The 21,652-nt window shown below is 39.9% G+C and overlaps 2 protein-coding genes, 2 long non-coding RNA genes and 1 pseudogene across 7 annotated transcripts in view; 3 read left to right on the forward strand and 2 right to left on the reverse strand.

Moving 5' to 3' along the window:
• LOC116034141 (hemicentin-1-like) overlaps nt 1-21,652 on the reverse strand; it is a 1,482,957-nt gene that overhangs the window by 439,346 nt on the left and 1,021,959 nt on the right. The window contains exons 30-31 of the mRNA XM_035993823.1: nt 20,228-20,280; nt 11,413-11,486 (exon numbers count right to left, since the gene is read on the reverse strand). Of these exons, the coding sequence (XP_035849716.1) occupies nt 11,413-11,486; nt 20,228-20,280 (127 nt within the window). The remainder of the gene's footprint in view (nt 1-11,412; nt 11,487-20,227; nt 20,281-21,652) is intronic.
• LOC116034899 (gastrula zinc finger protein XlCGF49.1-like) overlaps nt 1-21,652 on the reverse strand; it is a 390,500-nt gene that overhangs the window by 105,228 nt on the left and 263,620 nt on the right. The gene's annotated exons all lie outside the window — the stretch shown is intronic.
• LOC116034906 overlaps nt 1-21,652 on the forward strand; it is a 399,592-nt pseudogene that overhangs the window by 90,675 nt on the left and 287,265 nt on the right.
• LOC116067615 lies at nt 9,897-18,408 on the forward strand. Its single transcript, XR_004109265.2, has 2 exons — nt 9,897-10,000; nt 18,253-18,408. It is a non-coding gene; the product is annotated as an uncharacterized LOC116067615 (long non-coding RNA).
• Nucleotides 11,476-17,434, forward strand: LOC118493587. Its single transcript, XR_004895532.1, has 3 exons — nt 11,476-11,590; nt 11,650-11,654; nt 17,425-17,434. It is a non-coding gene; the product is annotated as an uncharacterized LOC118493587 (long non-coding RNA).

A 21,652-nucleotide genomic window follows, 5' to 3' on the forward strand; every position in this document is an offset into this window, starting at 1 on the left:
ATACAACCAAGACCATCAAACTAACAATATACACCCTAACACCCAGAGACTAAGACCCGTACTGGGCTAGAGATAGTCAGACGAGCCTCACCGCGTCCGCGGACCTTCATACACAGAACAAACACACGGTCACACACTTCATACTCAACCGTGTTCACAGTTCACACACCACACCACTTTAACTAACATTATACACATAACAGGAACACACATACCATTACTGAAGACTTAGTGTCCGAGAGGAAGAGACATCCAACAAACCGTAGTTTACTGCTCCAAAATGGCGACGACGGACTGTGCTCAAATACATCAGGCTCGTTGCAGATAAACTGCGCCTCGCCTTAAAGTAGACGAGGGGGGGGGACCGCTCTCAGTCACCAGCTGATTCCAGCAGCCTTCAGACTGAACAGGAAGTCACAGAAACACTGTGGTCCGATTCTGATTTAATAAAATGTTATTAGACCATATATCAGCTGGTACACAGTCTCTAGTTGTTTTAAAATGCTCTACATGTGATCTGTTGCTGATTTTAACTAACAACAGACTGTAGATGATCTGTAATCACGTGGTTGATGTAATCCTGTATAGTTCCTAACACACGCAGCGCTGTCATGTTCTACTATGGGACTGACAGCAGTGATTGCTATATTGAATGGTAAATATAAATAAAAACACATACCCATGTACTTGTTTGATTGTTATTGCATATTTGTAAATGCCAGTTGTACATTTGGAGTGGTAGGGTGACAACTGACAGCTATAGATACGTTTTTAAATTTAGGAGGAAAACTTCACGTCCCTGTTAGCATGAGTAGCACTAGGCTACTGGCTTGTATTGTCCTTCGTGTCACGGGGGCTTGTTTAGTTTATTTACATGTTGTATTAGCCTGTCCAAACGCGTTTGTTCCGACATGTCTGCCCCCCCCCCCCCGTGCCAGTTCACGTTAAATGACATCACACAGTATGTGGGGTCACCGGGGGACCCGAAGCTCAACGCCAGGCCGATGCAAAAACGTGAAAAATAAACTAACGTATTCATAGAACACATGGTGAACTACAACCATTAGCTATATCCATTATAACAGCTAGCTACATTACAACCATTAGCTATATCATTATTACAGCTAGCTACATTACAACCATTAGCTATATCCATTATAACAGCTAGCTACATGAGCTCGGGAGAACAGTCATGTGAGCGGGCGGGCGCAGTCCCGCGGCTCTGCTCGCGTCCACTATGCGCGTTCATCATGCCAAATTTAATAATTCTGGATTCGCTTCTAGTGAATGTTAAAAATGTTAAAAACGTAACGTTTTAAACAAGGACCCTTTCAGTGTTCGGGCTGGTAAGTTGATATACCCAGAAACAAATTATCCGCTGAAATATAGACGTTTCTTTCGCCATGCAAAGTCTCTGTGAAGTCTTTCTGGGCCATGGGGGGCAGTACCACCGTTATCCGCTAAGCCCATGGTGGCTTTTAAACATGGCGCTCTTCCTGGGGGCTTGGTTTCCTGCCCCGAAGAAAGTCTCTCAGCGGTGTTGAAAACATCCAAAAAGTGACTCTGATGTAACATAAATTGTTATGGTTTTAGCTGCTGTCTAACTGGTCAGCTAGCTAACGTTAGCTGCCACAAATCGCATCAAGAAAACGTAATCATGTGGGGAAACTGCAGCTATTTTACCAGAATAACATGAATAAATAGCGGTGTTGAATAATGCTAATGTTAGCTTTTATCTTTTCACAATAACAGCTGATATTTACCTGTTGCTGCTTCAGACAGAAGGAACATCAGGAGCATTAAAGCAGCCATGAGAGCTGACATGTGTTATGGGCCGTTTTTTTGTGTCCTGAATAAAGAATAAAGTAAGGTAAAAGTGACAGAGTGGTGACCTGCAGTCGTCTTTGTCTCCTGACACTGTCCTCTCTGGCAGTGGAGGCTAGGACTAGGGAGGGGTTGGTAGGCAGTTTGGAGTTTGTTTTGCATTTTCCGTATTTCTCTGCTCCTCCTCTACACATTTAACATATTCAGATATTCATACAACACACACAATAAGAATAATAAACAAGAATAAAAACACACAACAATGAAAATATAAAAGTAACAAATGGAGAATCCAAATGTAGAAAAATAAAGTATTTATTAAAATAAGATAAGAGTAAAACAGTTTAAGGCGCATTAATGTATCTGAATATTAAAACTGAGTTATTAACTTCCATCATGTCTCTGATCATTATTATTTCATCCATTCATTCATATTAAATAATTATCAACTGATTTCAAAGATCATCACTTTGGTATAGTTCACATTTCATAACATTTCCTTTAGAAACATCATGTTAATCTATTTCATAGATAATAATCCAGTTGAAGGTCTTATTTAGAGACAGACTGGTCCTCTATGTCCCCCTGAGATATTCTGATCATCAGTAACGGCTTGAGCACCGCTACCTCCCTACCAGACACTTTCTTATTTTTAACTGTCAATGCAAATGAAAAATAAATAATTCGACCTGACGGATCATCAGACTCATTCACATCAGAACTGAAACACTGGAAGAACAAACCCTGACTCACAGTCTGTTTCCCCATAGAAGGATATACATTTCTTTTTTTTAAAGAAAACAGCCAGGTTCAGGTGATAAAGTATAAGATAAGCCTTTAACATTATCCCACTGCACTGAACAGCAACCCCATATTCACATATGTTATAAATAGGTGAATGTATAACCATGGGTAGCCTACACGATACATTCTCTGTTGATTAGTCGATTACATTTGCCTTCTGGTTGACAGCACAAAGGAGTGAGGAGAATAGAGAGGGAGAAGGGCAGAGAGAGCAAGATGAACAAGGTGAGAAAATGGCTAGGTAGCCTTAACACACACACACACATATACATATATATATATATATATATATATATATATATATATATATATATATAGTAGGACTACTGTGTTTTTTGTTTTCTTTTTTATTTGATTATTTCCTAGTTGATTACAAAATGTTTTGTATGTGATTGTCAGTGATATGACAGAGGGAGGGGGATAGAGAGAGAAAGCAGGATGGAGAGAGAGTGGACAAAGAGAGGGACCTGGTAGAACCAGGTGAGAAAGTGGACATATATTGTATGGGCAAAAACATTTAAAACACTTAAAATATTCCATTCACATTATATTTACATATGCATTTCATAGAGGACTAGGCTCTTAAGAAAAAGAGATGTTGGAGATTATTCATCATTTAGCTGTATAACCATATCAGTTTCTATCAATGATGTAAATGAAAAAGTTGAAATTTAACAGCAGAAAAAAACATGAATAATCCTGTCTAAAAATATGTTAAGGCTTATTTTACCAGTTCAAGGTACTGTATGTGTGCTAATCATGCTTTGTAGTTGCCATCTTTTTTCACAGCAGATGCCTTGAATCTGTTGATAGTTTGTCATAATTGCATGTCTCAATCTGTCCACAAAACTCACAAGATTGTTTTTATGATTTAAGGGTTTAAAAAAAAAAAAAATCTTACGGGGGCATGCCCCCGGACCCCCCTAGCTTAACTGCTATCAACTTTTCATTAAGGGCTGAGCCCCCCCAAAGGTCAGATCCTAGAATCACCCCTGCTTTACAGCATAGCTACATACATCCCTGGGATGTATCTTGACTTCATAAGATAACACCATGGACGTATTAATAGAACACATGGTGAACTACAACCATTAGCTATATCATTATTACAGCTAGCTACATTACAACCATTAGCTATATCCATTATTACAGCTAGCTACATTACAACCATTAGCTATATCCATTATAACAGCTAGCTACATTACAACCATTAGCTATATCATTATAACAGCTAGCTACATGAGCTCGGGAGAACAGTCATGTGAGCGGGCGGGCGCAGTCCCGCGGCTCTACTCGCGTCCACTATGCGCGTTCATCATGCCAAATTTAATAATTCTGGATTCGCTTCTAGTGAATGTTAAAAATGTTAAAAACGTAACGTTTTAAACAAGGACCCTTTCAGTGTTCGGGCTGGTAAGTTGATATACCCAGAAACAAATTATCCGCTGAAATATAGACGTTTCTTTCGCCATGCAAAGTCTCTGTGAAAAGTCTTTCTGGGCCATGGGGTGCAGTACCACCGTTATCCGCTAAGCCCATGGTGGCTTTTAGACTCGGCGCTCTTCCTGGGGGCTTGGTTTCCAGCCCCGAAGAAAGTCTCTCAGCGGTGTTGAAAACATCCAAAAAGTGACTCTGATGTAACATAAATTGTTATGGTTTTAGCTGCTGTCTAACTGGTCAGCTAGCTAACGTTAGCCGCCACAAATCGCATCAAGAAAACGTAATCATGTGGGGAAACTGCAGCTATTTTACCAGAATAACATGAATAAACAGCGGTGTTGAATAATGCTAATGTTACCTTTTATCTTTTCACAATAACAGCTGATATTTACCTGTTGCTGCTTCAGACAGAAGGAACATCAGGAGCATTAAAGCAGCCATGAGAGCTGACATGTGTTATGGACTGTTTTTTGTGTCCTGAATAAAGAATAAAGTAAGGTAAAAGTGACAGAGTGGTGACCTGCAGTCGTCTTTGTCTCCCGACACTGTCCTCTCTGGCAGTGGAGGCTAGGACTAGGGAGGGGTTGGTAGGCAGTTTGGAGTTTGCAGGACAGAAACTGGGTGATTCTCCAACTACAGGCACTTTTGTGTCCTTGACCTTTTTTTTGTAAATAAATAAACAAACAAATGCACAATACATTGTCATTATGAAGTTCATGCTCCAACATCCTAGTTACCACCAAATCTTGCCCCTGTTTTCTTTTAAAAATGCTTTTGCAAGGCTGTTTATTAGCAGATTTTTCAGTTTTATGCTTGTCACCAACCCAGACTGGCCCTCTTTGAATGTTAAAAAATTATATTAAAGGATCGATTTAAAAATATTTTTTAATATGTTTGTCTTAAGGACAAATAAAATAATATCATACCATCGAAATTCCATATGCATATCACAATTTTAAACTATTTTTGGAATAAAATAAGTCTGTCCCCAGGTTTTCCGTCATTTCCACCTCCCTCAACAAAATCCACCTTAATAGATCCACCTTAAATATTTTATTTACTTGGTAACCATGGAAATAATTGTGAAAAAAAGTGTTAGTTGAAGATGAAACTTCAGGCACGTGTGCTCTTCAGCAGAAGAAAATAAATCAAGATAACTCAACGCTTTCATACAGAGTCTTTTTATTCAGCCTCATTTCCACCTTGGCTCTAGTTCGGTTGAATTATGTACAACAAATATGAAAATAATGTATTTATGTTTATTACGAGGAAACAAGTCCAAAACTAGCTAAGCCTGACATGAGGGTGTGCTAATATTGCAGAAAACTGCTAAAATGTCATTTCCACCTCTGAGAAATTACAGGCGTAGCTTTGGACATGATATATTGCCATTTTTGTGTGTTATTTGCATGTTCTTCTGACATATTTGTGCTTTTGGACTGAGAACTTTATATATCACCATTCCAGTACACTCCATATTTATTTTTATGTATCTATATTTCTATTTAAGATGCCGAAGTCGATGGCCAAGAAGTCACAGGAATACAGGGACAGAATAAAAGCCGATCCAGTTAAACATCAACAGAAACTAGAAAAGGACAGAGAAAGATATCGCAGGAAAAAAGAAAGAGGAAGGAAGGAAGTGAAATCAATCTCCGAGGTCTCCAGTAAGGAGAAGGAAAGAAAAAGAAGACAGTGGAAGATCAATCAGCGAAACCGGCGACAACGTATAGCCACTGCAAACGCTGTGTTGGCCACCAAACCCCCCCCAGACGACCCCCCCATAGTGGGAAGATCTCCATCCAGGGGTAGGAAGGAAGAGAGGAGAGATAGATCAAAGCTTTTCAGAGATTTACAGCTTTTTTGAATGAAATGAATGTTTTGAGGTTAATATAATTTGTAATTATTTTTAAAACTATAAACATTATCTTTAAACTGGGTATATTATTCAACTCATATATGTTGAATAATAAAATACATGGTTTTAAAATATTTTGGACTGGCAATTTAAGTAAAAATGAACAGAAACAATCTTTCCACCATAAACTGTCATTTCCACCACTTTCCACCACTACACAGTTTTTAACAAAAAAAATAAGAATAACCAATGATGTGGATCTAAATGTATTTTAAATCAAGTATTGATAGTTCATCACTTACAATATATGTGTGAGTGACTTAAAAATAAACAGACCTGAGCAAAAATGAAATGCTGTAGGCAAAAATTCCAACTCGTGGCAACTCGTGGCATTTAGCAACTTTAAATAAAAATGTATTAAGTTCATGAAGTATTAAGATTTATTTTGTTACATGATTAGGTAGCCACTGATGTTGTTGACTGATACCTCATCTTATATAATCAGTTTTACAATATTATATTGTAATAAAATACATAAGTTGAAAAGTGGTGGAAATGACATCTTTGAAAGCGCTCTTCAGAAAAACTGTTAAAAATAATAATATTCCATGGAATTCTGAAACTGCCCTCTGTCATATTGTGTTAGAAGACAAATGAATGAAGCTAGGAAGATTGTTTTAAGTGTGTTTTAAGAGAGTGAAATTTCCATAAGCTCACAGTGCCAAAAGTGCTCCTAGTTGGAGAATCATCCAGAACTGCAAGCAGTTATGACGGGGTCCAAGCCTCCGATGCCAGTCGCCCCCGACGCCCCGGGGCGCTGCGCCAAAGCGGGACCTAAAGCATTACGTGGGGGGGCAAACATTGGTGAATATCGAGAGGTTTGATCCGCAAGGTCTGCGGTGCGGTGTGAGCTGCGACGTCTGCGGTACATTGCTGTTGCAAATGTAGTGGTTAACAGTTCATCTCCATGCATACACAGACTACCTTTAACAATTCTCTACAATTAACAAAACCAAACTTCTTAACCCCCCTGACCGCAGGAGACAGCAGAGAGAAAAGAGAGAGTGACTGTGAGGGTGGAGGGGGGAGGCAGGTGTGGTGGTTGAAGGAGCGGGGGAGGTGGTCACGTTGTTGTAAATGGTGTCATAGGTGCTGATTTATGGTTTCCTCCGTTGGTGCTCACAGGCGCACGCCCTTTAAAAAAAAGTAGTCAAAAATGGATTGCATTTCAGAACCTTAGGAAATGGACAGCAGACGAAGGGAACACACGCCTATTAACTCGATAATTAAGCCGTAAAGTAGGTTTCATCTCAGGACAGCGCCACTTCCACACAGTATCGGCGCCTATGAAGGGTGTTGATTTTTGAAAAGTGAGAGAAAAGAGTTGCATTTGTCCACTGTGAAGGTTGTAGAATCTTTGTCAGGTGGGTTAAGAAGTTTGTTTATTGTAGAAAACTAGGGGAGCACGCGAAAGCAAAAACCAAAACGTAACGGTAGGAGGACACACGTGGAAATACGGTTTTTAAATGTCCGGTGTACGGTGTGGGAGTTATAGGTCCAAACGCGTTTTTTCTGCTATAGCGCCACCTAGTGGTGGAAGTGGGTACATTTTTGCGCCTGAGGTCCTTGCAGAGTTTCAGACCAGTCCTGAAAACGGCAACCCCCCACCATGTACGGTTTAGGCTGTAGTCGGAGTTTTAGGCGGAGAAGAATAATAATGGAGGAAAAGCAGTAGAAAAACAATATGGTTCTACAGCTCCGCTGGAGATGTGAACCGCGTTGCCTTGCATTACGCGGTTCCCACGCCCCTCGGGCTTGGACCCCTAATAATAAATAATAATACAGCAAGTTAAAACACGGTAAATAAAAGCAGTATAAAACATTTGGAGCATTTTGTTATTGGCGTTAACCCTCCTGGTGTCCTCGGGTCAAATCTGACCCATTTTCTAAAAGTTTCTATATCAGAAATTATTGTTTCTTTCAACCAAATTTTAAACCAAAATAACGTGGATGGTTCCATACGACGCTCTTCACAAGTTAAATATATGATCATTTCACTACTTTCATTGAATTTGGGTGTTTTATTCAGTTTTATAGCACGTAAAGAAAAATGTGTAATAGAACGTTGAAAAATGTAGGAAAAAATGTCAAAAAAGCACAAAAAAAAGTGACAAAAACGTCCAGATAATCTTCAAAAATGTCAAGAAAAGTGACAAAAACATGGGAAAAGCTTAAATAAAAGTCAAAAAGCGTGTGGTGTCGAAAAAGACGACCAAAACGTTGGGATTGTTTTTTACATTTTGACCCAGAAAAACTAAAAGTTGCATCATGGTCGACGGGGAAGACTACAGGAGGGTTAAAAACCAGCAGTTACTTTAAAAAGTCCATAGTACAACAATGTTAATAGTACAACATGTCATAGTCACATATAGTACAACAATGTTAATAGTACAATGTCAATAGTACAACAATGTTAATAGTACAACAATGTCAATAGTACAACAATGTTAATAGTACAACAATGTCAATAGTACAACAATGTCAATAGTACTACAATGTCAATAGTACAACAATGTCAATAGTACAACAATGTCAATAGTACTACAGTGTCAGTAGTACAACAGTGTCAGTAGTACAACAATGTCAATAGAACAACAATGTCAATAGTACAACAATGTCAATAGTACTACAGTGTCAGTAGTACAACAGTGTCAGTAGTACAACAGTGTCAGTAGTACTACAGTGTCAGTAGTACAACAGTGTGGATGAGGCCTGTGATGACATCACTGCTGACCAATAGCAGGCTGTGATTCCAAGCTGCATGAAGTATGAAAACAAACATCGTGATGTGGACGAGAACTTGTGGCCAAATCCAAAAGAGAGACTTGATGCAGATTAGTGATGTGTTTACTACAGTAAAACTTTACAGTATTTACAGTAAACTACTTTCTTTCAGTCCTGTTACTGTTTGTTTTTTTGTGACAGTATTTGATTAGCAGAGCCTTACAGTAATGGTGCAATACAGTAAAAGTTTGTTCTGTGTGTGTGTGTGTGTGTGTGTGTGTGTGTGCAAAGCGAGTCTACTGTCAACATTATATGTATATGAATGCACATATGTATACAGTATATATATGTGTGTATGTGTTGGTATTTGTTCTAATAAATATTAATCACAGATTAACATCCATGTCAAACATTAAAACTTGTGTTGACATTAAAACAATCTGCTTTTTTTAATTAAAGAACATTTGAACTGATCTACATTTGACTTTTATCTGAACTATCAAATATGGAGTCATTTAGTTTTATGTATTTAAAGTAAAAGTACTTTGAGCGTTGTTCTAAAACCTGTCAGACTCTCCATGCAGCTGTCCAGACCGAGGTTGAGATATATCTCTCATCTCCCCGACCGCTCTGACTGAGACAATCATCAAACTAGTGTGAGAGTGGTTGTGAAATCCTGGACATGTTGGACAAAGGTGTCTTCAGCTGACACCAGAGACCTCCATCAGATTCAGATCTTAGTCTCTCAGGATCACATCCTTCCCCCAGTCTCTGCTCCTCCTCTACACATTTAACATATTCAGATATTCATACAACACACACACACTATATCAGGTTGGTATTTGGAGCGTCTTTATTTATGTTCAAAGTAAGAAAAGTGCACAACAATGAATATATAAAAGTAACAACTTGGAATACAAATAGAGTATTTATATATAAAGTATTTATATAAAAAACATTTTAAGGCGCATTAAGGTATCTGAATGTTAAAACTGAGTTATTAACTTCCATCATGTCTCTGATCATTATTATTTCATCCATTCATTCATATTAAATAATTATCAACTGATTTCAAAGATCATCACTTTGGTATAGTTCACATTTCATAACATTTCCTTTAGAAACATCATGTTAATCTATTTCATAGATAATAATCCAGTTGAAGGTCTTATTTAGAGACAGACTGGTCCTCTATGTCCCCCTGAGATATTCTGATCATCAGATGATTTTATAATTACAATAACAACAATATTCACAATGTCATCAACTCCTCAGTTTAAACCGTTCAATGTTAGTTGATATTAAATCATTAGCTGGAAGAAATCAGGCACCATGAGCCTTTATATTACTCAGCAGAAAACAATCATTTAAATTCCCTCCATATAAATGTATTATTACCAAAACACCAAACAGAAGACATGATGAAGATCTCTCTACACCTGATTAGAAGATATTTGGGGGGGGCTCCGTCTGCTGATATTTACAACTAAACAAACATAATTTCCTGTTAAAAGTTTGCAGAGATCCAGCTCAGCGTTGAGTAGATTAGTGTTACATTCAGTTTAGGGGTGTCACGATACCAAAAAGTCAGTAGACGGTGCCAATACCAGTCAAATAACACGATTCTCGATGCTGATTTCGATACCACGGTAAACGGTACACTTTCTAAGATTCCATGTATTGTAACTTGAAACATGAACTTCTTTATTCAAATATTTGAAAATTAGCCCAAAAGGACGCCGAGTTGGCTAATTTCCTCCTGAACAGGTAGCTAAGCATTAGCTTCAGGCTAATTTATCACGTTTCAACATTCATGTACTCACATTGAATTATATAGCTACCTGAATTGGTTACTCTCAAAAACAACTGAGACACAGCCAGTGAAGTGATCCCGACTGGTCCTGGCTAACCGTGGCTAACGTCGCCATGCTAACCCTGCTAACGAATAACGTTAGCTGAGGAGCAGGCAAGCGGTAACAACCCCCGTCAGACTAACGTTACGTCACATGACAGCCTGTCTTAAAGGGGAAGGGTCGGCCGGTAACGATCATGGAAAAGGAGAACGGTGAAAGTTGACTTTTCTATCAAGCAGCAAAGAAGTGTTAGCGTCAACATCGCTACGTCCTGCGATGGGACTATCGCGCATGCGCACATCGCGATGTAGACGATGACACTAAATATACCATGGAGACCCTAGAGGATCTCAGAGGTCCAGATGATACAGATCCCAGACTCAGATACACAGACCCCTCCACCACCACGATGGGGGGGCAAACAGACCAAATAGCAGATCTGCACATGACCTCACACCCACAGCAGTAATGATAATCATGTTGTATATACAGCACATGAGAAAACAGTCAGGTGTTAAGAGCTCTGGGAGATGTCAGAGGAACTTATCGGCTGATGCTTCATCATCAGCAGGAGGTTGTCCTGATCTCTTGTTCTTATATCTTTTATACATCAGGACACCACCCACTGCAGCAGCTACAAGAAGCAGTCCAGCTGGAACAGCTGCTGCCAGTCCAAGGTATCGGCCTCCAGGAGAGGAGTTTCTATCCTCAGAACCTGAAGATAATAAACATATGAGTCAGTAAATGTGTGATAGTGGAGCAGTCTTCATCCTCTCTGATGTTAGAAACTGCAGCTACAACCTGATACTCAGAAAAACTCTCTGAGAGAGACTACCTCACCTGCTGGATCTGGAACCTGCAGACGGATGATTCCGATGAATCTGATTTGGTCAGTGTCATTGGTTTTAACTCGACACTCGTATGTCCCGTTGTCGATGCTGCTCACATTCTTCAGAGTTAAAGACACGTCTCCGTCCTTCAGATCTCTGTCCACCAGCTTCACCCTGTCCTTAAAGGATGGATGCTGGTTGTCTGGATCCAAGCTTCCAGATCTGTATACGAGGATGTACTCTGGCTTCAGGTCAGGTCTGGTCCACTCTGCAAAGCTGATGGAGGAACCATCAGCCTGACATGACAGAGTGACATCATCTCCAGGGTGCGCTGTTACCACAGGTAGGTCTGAAAAACAATAATAAACAATAATAATGAATAAAAGTCATGGTACTTCTAAAGACCTCCATCAGGTGTAACACTGCAGAAGGGATGTTAATTATCAGAGATATCACAGGACTTTATTACCACGAGGTCAACTCATGAAGAAGCTCCTCACTGAGATACGTGTTGACATGACTCATCAATAGTTCAGGTCTAATCCTTCAGGAAATGTTGTTTAATATCAGATCTCATCTCTTTCATAGTCACTGTCTCTCACCCCTAAAGACCATTTTATGTTTCTGAGTTAAATCTACTCCGTGGCTACGTAAAGAGGACACACACACACACACACACACACACACACACACACACACACACACACACACTTACAGAAATGATGATTAATGCACATTGTCCTAATCAAATAAATAAATCTTATTCTGTATCCGACGGGCCTCTGACATCAACTCAGCAGCCCGTCAGTGTCTCTGTTAAACAGAGATGTGAAGGCAGAAGTAGGGTCTGAGGACATATTTGGTCTTCGTGATCACATTGTTGAGACTCAAGATGACATCTAGATAACCACACCTTTAACTTAATTTCACAGGTTGTCTGTACCTTTGATAAGTTGAGACAACACCATGTGACTGAGGTTCCTACTCTACAACTGAGAGCAAAAGTCTAAAGAAGAAACTGTGTAAGGTAGAGAGGTTAACCTGTGTTATATACTGTAATCATTTATGAAGCTGTAATAAATATCAAATGTTTTGATATCAGTTAAAATATCAGAAAAATAACCAGTCCTTGTTTTTATCTTGTAATATATCCATGTTATGCTGGGTAGCTCTATATCACATAGTACTGCAGGCTTGCTGAGTACAAAGTAAACAATAAATTCAAATGTTTAAATGTATTTTCAAATATGGATAGTCACACCATTGTAGCCATTGTGCATGCAGTAGGCTGACTAAGGTAAGCAGTGATAGTTTGAGCTGTGTTACTGGTTGCTCGGTGTTCGACTGGTCATGACTGTTATCCAAGATGGCGGCGCATGTAAACATGAACGCTACTGTCTTTATAAACTACCTTTTTAATAAACTATCTGTACACTTACAAAGTTCTCAATGCTTCGGTTTACATGTAAGGACCCCCATTATGTTACCGTTGAAGTGTGGTGCCATTTTGAGCTTTGTTAGTGGTATAAAATAGTGATTTACCCTCGTTAGCAGCTAACCACCGGTATACGGTAGCTTGTTTAAAGCTAGAGACACATTCGGTTAGCATGACAACATGTCCCAGAGAACGGTCGACTCGGTACACACGTTATTAACCCCTAGGAACTGTTATTAAGTCCTAGGAACTGTCCTTTAACGTGCTACGTTGGAAAGTAACGTTAGCGTTAGCTAATGCTAGGTGGGGGACGTTAGTGTTAGCTAATGCTAGGTGGGGGACGTTAGCGTTAGCTAATGCTAGGTGGGGGACGTTAGTGTTAGCTAATGCTAGGTGGGGGACGTTAGCGTTAGCTAATGCTAGGTGGGGGACGTTAGCGTTTTAAGGTTACAGCATCGTTCAACACGTTCATCCGAACCGAGCCAGCACTAACTCCAGCACCGGGTAATAACGGTGCTAACGGCAGTAACGTCGGGGGAACAGACCGTATCGCCCCAGGCCTCCGAGTCTGGCTGGCCGCGGTATATCTCCCCCTTAAGAGGCTAACTGCTCCACTAGCTAACGTTAGCTGCCACAAATCGCATCAATAAAACGTTATTATGTGGGGAAACTGCAGCTATTTTACCAGAATGACATGAATAAACATTACTAACGTTGTCCATCAATCTTTTCACAATAACAGCTGATATTTACCAGAAGCTGCTTCAGTCAGAAGGATCAACAGGAGCAGAAATGGAGCCATGAGATCTGACAGAGAGGTGATCTGCTGTGGTCTCTGTATCCCGACACTGTTCTCTCTGACAGTATAATATACTAATATATATTTAGAGTATTTTCTCGACGCTAGGACTAGGGAGCAGTTTGGTGGCTGTGATCTGCTGTATGGCTGGGCGTATCGATCTAAATATCAATAGTATCGATTCCAAGTCTCTCTCTCTCTCTCTCTCTCTCTCCTCTCCTCATCTCTCTCTCTCTCCTCTCTCTCTCTCTCTCTCCTCCTCTCTCTCTCTCTCTCTCTCTCTCTCTCTCTCTCTCTCTCTCTCTCTCTCTCTCTCTCTCTCTCTCTCTCTCTCTCTCTCTCTCTCTCTCTCTCTCTCTCACACACACACACACACAGAGGGAGAGTCAGAACAGTGAAAGAAGCCCATGATGATTTTTTTGTTGTGTTTTTTATATTGTAATATTCATATTTATACATTGTGGCTTTTGTTTACTTATTTTGCACAACTGACTTTATTTTTCACAGATCTGTGTGTAATGGAAGGTATTTTTGGTTGTGTTGTTGACTTTGTTATATTTTGTTATATTATTTTAATATTTTTATACCGTTACATTGTTTTATATTGTTCTAGTTAGTAAATAAAAACATTTAGATTTGCCTAAAATCTTTGTCCTGTGTTTTATCATAATCAACTAACTAAAGGCAAAATCACAAAATGATTCAATGATCGTGACGTTACAAGTAAAAAGTATCGGTATCGGCGATACTAGCCCTGTATTTACCTGGTATCGGATCAGGAAAGAGTTTTATTCAGTTCACAACTATAGTTAGTCTCTGATGGGGATACAGGTTAACAACGATAACTACTGCAAATTGCGTCATGACGAATGTGTATGTATGTATGTATGTATGTATGTATGTATGTATGTATGTATGTATGTATGTATATATATATATATATATACATTTCGTACCCACCGATTTTTTGGAAAACCTCGAGCTCAATTAGTTAAAATAAATAAAGTTCTTGAGCGACAGATGCCAACAAATCCACAAAACCCTCTACTATCCCCACAGAGCAGCACAGACACAGCTGTTGTTCTGCTGCTGAGCTGCTCCTCCTCTCACTACACTGCCTGTCTGTCTGACACACTGCCTGTCTGTCTGACATAACGCTTAACGTGAAGAAAACAAGCTTAACGTGGTTTAATGTACCTAAACAACGATCACCACATTTCTCATGGCCATATCTTGTCATGAACACTTAAGCTTGTCAAAAAAACTAAATCGAAATCCAACGATTATCAGTTATCTCACATTAACGTTTATTCTTCATTAAGTAACAAGCTTAACGTGGTTTAATGTACCTAAACAATGATCAATGATTACCAAATGTCTCTCTCATATTGGTCCTCATAACCACTGAAAACTGTCAAAAAATCGAACCAGAAACGTGGTGATGATTGATCGTTGTTTAGGTAGACTACATTAAACCATGTTTTTATTAATTTACATTAGTAAACTATGGACGGCGTCTTCCAAACATGAGCTGTGCGAAAGATAAAGAACATGAACATGAACATGAAACTGAACGCATCTCTGTCTCCAGCACATTTCAGACTAAAGTGACGCCATGGTCACAGGCCTTAACACTCTGCTCCTACTCTCCCTGAACACAACATAATAATAACACATTTAAGGATACAACCAAGACCATCAAACTAACAATATACACCCTAACACCCAGAGACTAAGACCCGTACAGGTCTAGAATAATTTACTATAATAAGAGATATTCAGACCTTCAAACACACAGTCACACACTCAATCCGTGTTCACAGTTCACACACCACACCACTTTAACTAACATTATACACACCACACCACTTTAACTAACATTATACACACCACACCACTTTAACTAACATTATACACATAACAGGAACACACATACCATTAATGAAGACTTAGTGTCCGAGAGGAAGAGACATCCAACAAACCGTAGTTTACTGCTCCAAAATGGCGACGACGGACTGTGCTCAAATACATCAGGCTCGTTGCAGATAAACTGCGCCTCGCCTTAAAGTAGACGAGGGGGGGGGACCGCTCTCAGTCACCAGCTGATTCCAGCAGCCTTCAGACTGAACAGGAAGTCACAGAAACACTGTGGTCCGATTCTGATTTAATAAAATGTTCTCAGACCATATATCAGCTACACAGTCTCCAGTTGTTTTAATCATGACAGAGTAGCTGTTAAAATGCTCTACATGTGATCTGTTGCTGATTTAACTAACAACAGACTGTGGATGATCTGTAATCTATCAGCCACACAACATGTGTTCTGTACAGAATCAGCCTTTAAAATCAGACAAATAACAGTTAAAATCCCTCCAAATCAAAATCAATAAAAAGTTGATATAAAACGTCATCATGTTGACCAATCAGCTGTTAGATCAGCTGAGAGGCCGGCGTTTTCCCAGCATGCCCTGGGTCCGCCTGTTTTTTTTTTTCTCAATTAATTTATTGAAAGCATTTGCATAGCATCTGTCGTTCTTCACGTCACAAACATTTTTCATGCAGTTGGTCATGCGCATAATTACGTGGTAGAAAACTGACATTGTCCCTGTGTGATTTGTACCACTCTGACACAATGAATAAAGTAAAGTCTACATGAGTGTTGTCACAGTGAAAGCTGATATTTACCAGAAGCTGCTCCAGACGTTAGGATCATCAGGAGCATTAATGGAGCCATGAGAGCTGAGAGAGAGTAACCTGTCATCTTTCTCTCCTTCTCTGTCCTCTCCCTCTCTTGATCTGTTTCACCACGCTGCACTGGAGTTGGAACCTTTTCTCTGTGAACTGGTGAATGTGTGAGTGGCTGGAACTGAACATCACTGCACGTCACTGCTGTATTAACTGTTCACCTCCAGGTTCCTTCAACCAGCTGTCTACATTGCGCATGTGCAGCTGGCAGATAAACAACAATAAAACATACATATATACAGCATATTAACATATTAACATACTAACTTTACTGCTACATTTCACACTTCACACAGAGACCTGTCCTCTAATAACTGAACATAAAACAAACACTCAAACTCAACAATAACACTGATGATAAGAACATGGACATTCAACAACATGACGTAACATAACTTTAAACATCTTCTGATCCAACTTCTCTAAGTCCATCAGCAGCATTTCTGAGCTACACCATCTCTCTCTGGGCTGTCTTTCATTCTCAGTCACAACCTGACTGGAGGTGTGTCCTGCTGTAGAATGCTGGAATCCTATTGGCTGCCGACTGAGTCAGCTGACTGTGTGTGTGTGTGTGTGTGTGTGTGTGTGTGTGTGTGTGTGTGTGCAAAGCCAGTCTACTGTCAACATTAAATATCTACATTAACAGTATGTATTGCATGATTAACATATTGTGTATATTAAATGTATATGTATACAGTATATATATGTGTATATGTGTTGGTATTTGTTCTAATAAATATTAATCACAGATTAACATTCATGTCAAACATTAAAACTTGTGTTAACATTAAAACAATCTGCCTTTTTTAATTAAAGAACATTTGAACTGATCTACATTTGACTTTAATCTGAACTATCAAATATGGAGTCATTTAGTTTTATGTATTTAAAGTAAAAGTACTTTGAGCGTTGTTCTAAAACCTGTCAGACTCTCCATGCAGCTGTCCAGACCGAGGTTGAGATATATCTCTCATCTCCCCGACCGCTCTGACTGAGACAATCATCAAACTAGTGTGAGAGTGTTTGTGAAATCCTGGACATGTTGGACAAAGGTGTCTTCAGCTGACACCAGAGACCTCCATCAGATTCAGATCTTAGTCTCTCAGGATCACATCCTTCCCCCAGTCTCTGCTCCTCCTCTACACATTTAACATATTCAGATATTCATACAACACACACACACTATATCAGGTTGGTATTTGGAACGACTTTATTTGTGTTCAAAGAATAAAAAACACACAACAATGAAAATATAAAAATAACAACTTGAGGATCCAAATGTAGCAAATAAAAAGTATTTATTAAAATAAGATAAAAGAATAAAACAGTTTAAGGCACATTAAGGTATCTGAATGTTAAAACTGAGTTATTAACTTCCATCATGTAAATCTATTTCCTATTTAATAAAGACAGACTCGTCCTAAACAAGCATTTAAAATTCCCTCCATATAAAATAGTAATTAAAGGTTGGAGCAGGTTAAAGGAGCGTCTGAGTTGATATGATCTCTGTATCAGCTCCTTAATTCAAACATTACTGATGAAGAACATCATCATATTTTAGTTATCAATTAAGTAGCCTAATTTAGTTTTTCCCTGAAGCAACTTTTCCTTGAGTAAATGTTCTAGTCCTCTAAAGCTAGAGTTAATTTGAACTGAATCACTCTTAGTCTGACCCTCGTCTGGGACCAATCTGCAATGGGAAACCCTGCAGAGCTCACGGCTCTAGACAGCACAGCTCTCAAACTCATCAGGTACACAAACCCCTCCACCACGGTGAGGTGGAGATTCATGGAGGGGGAAATGTTTATAATCAGCAGCAGCATCTGCTGATAGCTACAATATTCACAATGTCATCATCTCCTCTGTTTAAACAAATCAAGGTTAGTTGATATTAAATCATTAGCTGAAAATATCACATTCTTAGAAGGCAACACAAGGCTTTATATGGCCGAGCAGAAAACAAGCATTTAAAATTCCCTCCCTATAAAACAGTGTTTCCCACACGTAGACTAATGTGTGGCGGTCCGCGTCACTATCCCGCACATTGCGCTTCGTTATTATTATAAAAAATGTTTTTAACGCTATTTAAAATACGTTCTTCTGCAGTTCCTTTCCCTGCTCTCCTCCGTCGCTTGGGACGGAGGCACGCACACACACACACACACACACACACACACACACACACACACACACACACACACACACACACACACACACACACACACACACACACACACACACACACACACACACACGTGTAGTTTCTATAAACAGAACCACAAAACCACCACCAGTTAGTTTCCATCCAGAGGAGTAGAGGGGAAACTACTCTGAGCTGTGTTTTCAAGGTGTAGTGCAGGAAATATGATCCACCGTGAGCACGCTGGATTTTATTTTGAAAATTAACAGGATTTTTATTTTATATTTTGTTTCTGTGCTCGACTTCCTGTCCCGCACTATCTGCCGTGTGCTGAATTACTGCGGAGGTCTCCGTCGTCCGTCAAAAATAGAAGCTCTGGGTATCTGCTCCGCAGGGCTGGGATCCACTGACTGCAGAACGTCTGCGTCCCGACTCAGTCCCAGCTCCAGCGGTCCCAGCCCTCCGGAGCAGATACCAGAGCTTCTATTGTTGCCGGACTCCGGAGAGCTCAGCAGCAATTCAGCACAATTCAGATAGTGCGGGACAGGAAGTCGAGCACAGAAACAAAATAAAACATCCGGTTAATTTTCAAAGTAAAATCCAGCGTGCTCACGGCGGATCATATTTCTCTGAACTACACCTTGAAAACACAGCTCAGAGTAGTTTCCCCTCTACTAACACTAACACCCCCCCGCCACAAATTGCTTCCTAATCTGTGGGAAACACTGTAAAATGTATTATTATCAAAACACACAGAAGACATGATGAAGATCTCTCTACACCTGATTAGAAGATATTTGGGGGGTGCTCCGTCTGCTGATATTTACAACTAAAGAAACATTTAATATTAAAATGGCGAAGGGGGGGGGGGGGGGCAAACAGACTAAATATCAGATCTGTACATGACCTCACACCCACAGCAGTAATGATAATCATGTTGTATATACAGCACATGAGAAAACAGTCAGGTGTTAAGAGCTCTGGGAGATGTTGATGAACTTATCAGCTGATGCTTCATCATCAGCAGGTTGTCCTGGTCTCTTCTTCTTAGGTCTTTTATACATCAGGACACCAACCACTGCAGCAGCTACAAGAACCAGAACAACTGCAGCCAGTCCAAGGTCTCGGCCTCCAGGAGAGGAGTTTCTATCCTCAGAACCTGAAGATAATAAACATATGAGTCAGTAAATGTGTGATAGTGGAGCAGTCTTCATCCTCTCTGATGTTAGAAACTGCAGCTACAACCTGATACTCAGAAAAACTCTCTGAGAGAGACTACCTCACCTGCTGGATCTGGAACCTGCAGACGGACGGTTCTGATGAATCTGAATGGGCCACCGGTTCCAACTCGACACTCATATGTTCCGTTGTCGTGTCTGTTCACATTCTTCAGAATTAAAGACACGTCTCTGTCCTTCAGATCTCTGTCCACCAGCTCCACCCTGTCCTTAAAGGATGGATGCTGGTTGTATGGCTTCAAGTGTCCATCACTGTATAAGAGGACATACTTTGGCTCCAGGTCAGGTCTGGTCCACTTTACAACACTGATGTTGAACGTTGCAGCCTGACATGGCAGAATGACATCATCTCCAGGGCGCATTGTTACCTCAGTCAATGGGTCTGTAACCTTGAGACGGACGGTTCTGATTGGCTCAGAGTTGATGTTGGATCTCTTTGTACGTCTTGAACTATCTGGTGCAACTCCACACTTGTATGTTCCGTTGTCGATGCTTCTCACATTCTTCAGAATTAAAGACACGTCTCCGTCCTTTACTATAATAATAAAAAGTCATGTTATTTCACTAACCTAACAACCGCGGTCCTCCATAAGCTGTGACACGACGGTGGTTAACAACTAGTTCAACCATCAGGGTTTCCCAATGCAGCAACATGCACGTTCACATAAAAGAGGCGGTGTTTGCACAGCACGACCAATCACAAACATCTACCAGAGCCGCATATTTTATATAAGAAGAGGAAATTATAATTCTACATAAATATGAAGAACACAGACACGGTTTAACAGGCAAAACGTAATACAGTCACTGCTTCCTAAAACAGGAAGGAAAGCTGGCAACAAAAATAGCCGACGCTGTAGATGTGTAAATCACAACTCTTATTAATATCACTTCTCCATCAGTCAGGACCAAGATCTGACCAAAATTACACTTGTCCTTTCCATAAACTGCCGTTGCTTTAGCCTTTTATTTCAGTTGCAACCCTGGTAGTGGTAGCGATCAGAGCGCAAATAAAAAATATAAAAACATAATTCAAACTGATGTGTGGCTCAACAAGCCGACAAATAACCTATATGTACAGTGGTGCTCATAAGTTTATGAACCCATGCTAAAGTTGACTAAAAAGAGGAATAATAATCTTCTTTTGGAAACTGATCTTAAAAAGGAGAAGGAGAAGAAAAAACCTGACCCGAATCAGTGCAGGTAACACAGAGAAGCTGCAGCTACATGTACAAGCGTCCCCTGAGCTAAAACGGCAGTGGTCGGGGCAAGTTTTAGAGTGCCTTTGTGCCTCTTAACAGACAAGAAATGCAATTAATATGTCTGTGCCACATGAACAGGGCCCTTACGTGTTTTTATTTTGAAAGGCCAGTTATTTCATGGATCGTAACGTTTTAAACAAGGACCCTTTAAGTGTTCGAGCTGGTAAGTTGATGTACCCCCCTAAAAAAAATGATCCGCTGAAATATAGACGTTTCTTTGGTCATGCAAAGTCTCTGTGAGAAGTCTTTCTGGGCCGTGGGGGGCAGTACCACCGTTATCCGCTAAGCCCATGGTGGCTTTAAGACACGGCGCTCTTCCTGGGGGCTTGAAGAGAACAGGAGTGAGTCGGTTCATTGACGTGTGGCAATCACGTAATGCACAGCAGACTATGGTGCAGGTATAGAATATTTTCTGAAATATAGTGACTTTATTCTTGTAATAGCCTATTATAACTTTATTTTTCTCAAAATATCACAACTCCTCCAAAGCTCAGAGAACACAGATATACTGTATTTTGAAAGTGCTCAAAGTTTTGAACATGAGCAGAAATGTTGCTCAAACACATCTGAAATATTACAGTCCAGGGCTTTATTACAACAAAAGACACAAAAGAGGAGGGAGGAGTAAATGATGCCTCTA

Source organism: Sander lucioperca, chromosome 17 (assembly GCF_008315115.2).
Source record: "Sander lucioperca isolate FBNREF2018 chromosome 17, SLUC_FBN_1.2, whole genome shotgun sequence".
In the NCBI taxonomy this organism is placed as follows: Eukaryota; Metazoa; Chordata; class Actinopteri; order Perciformes; family Percidae; genus Sander; species Sander lucioperca.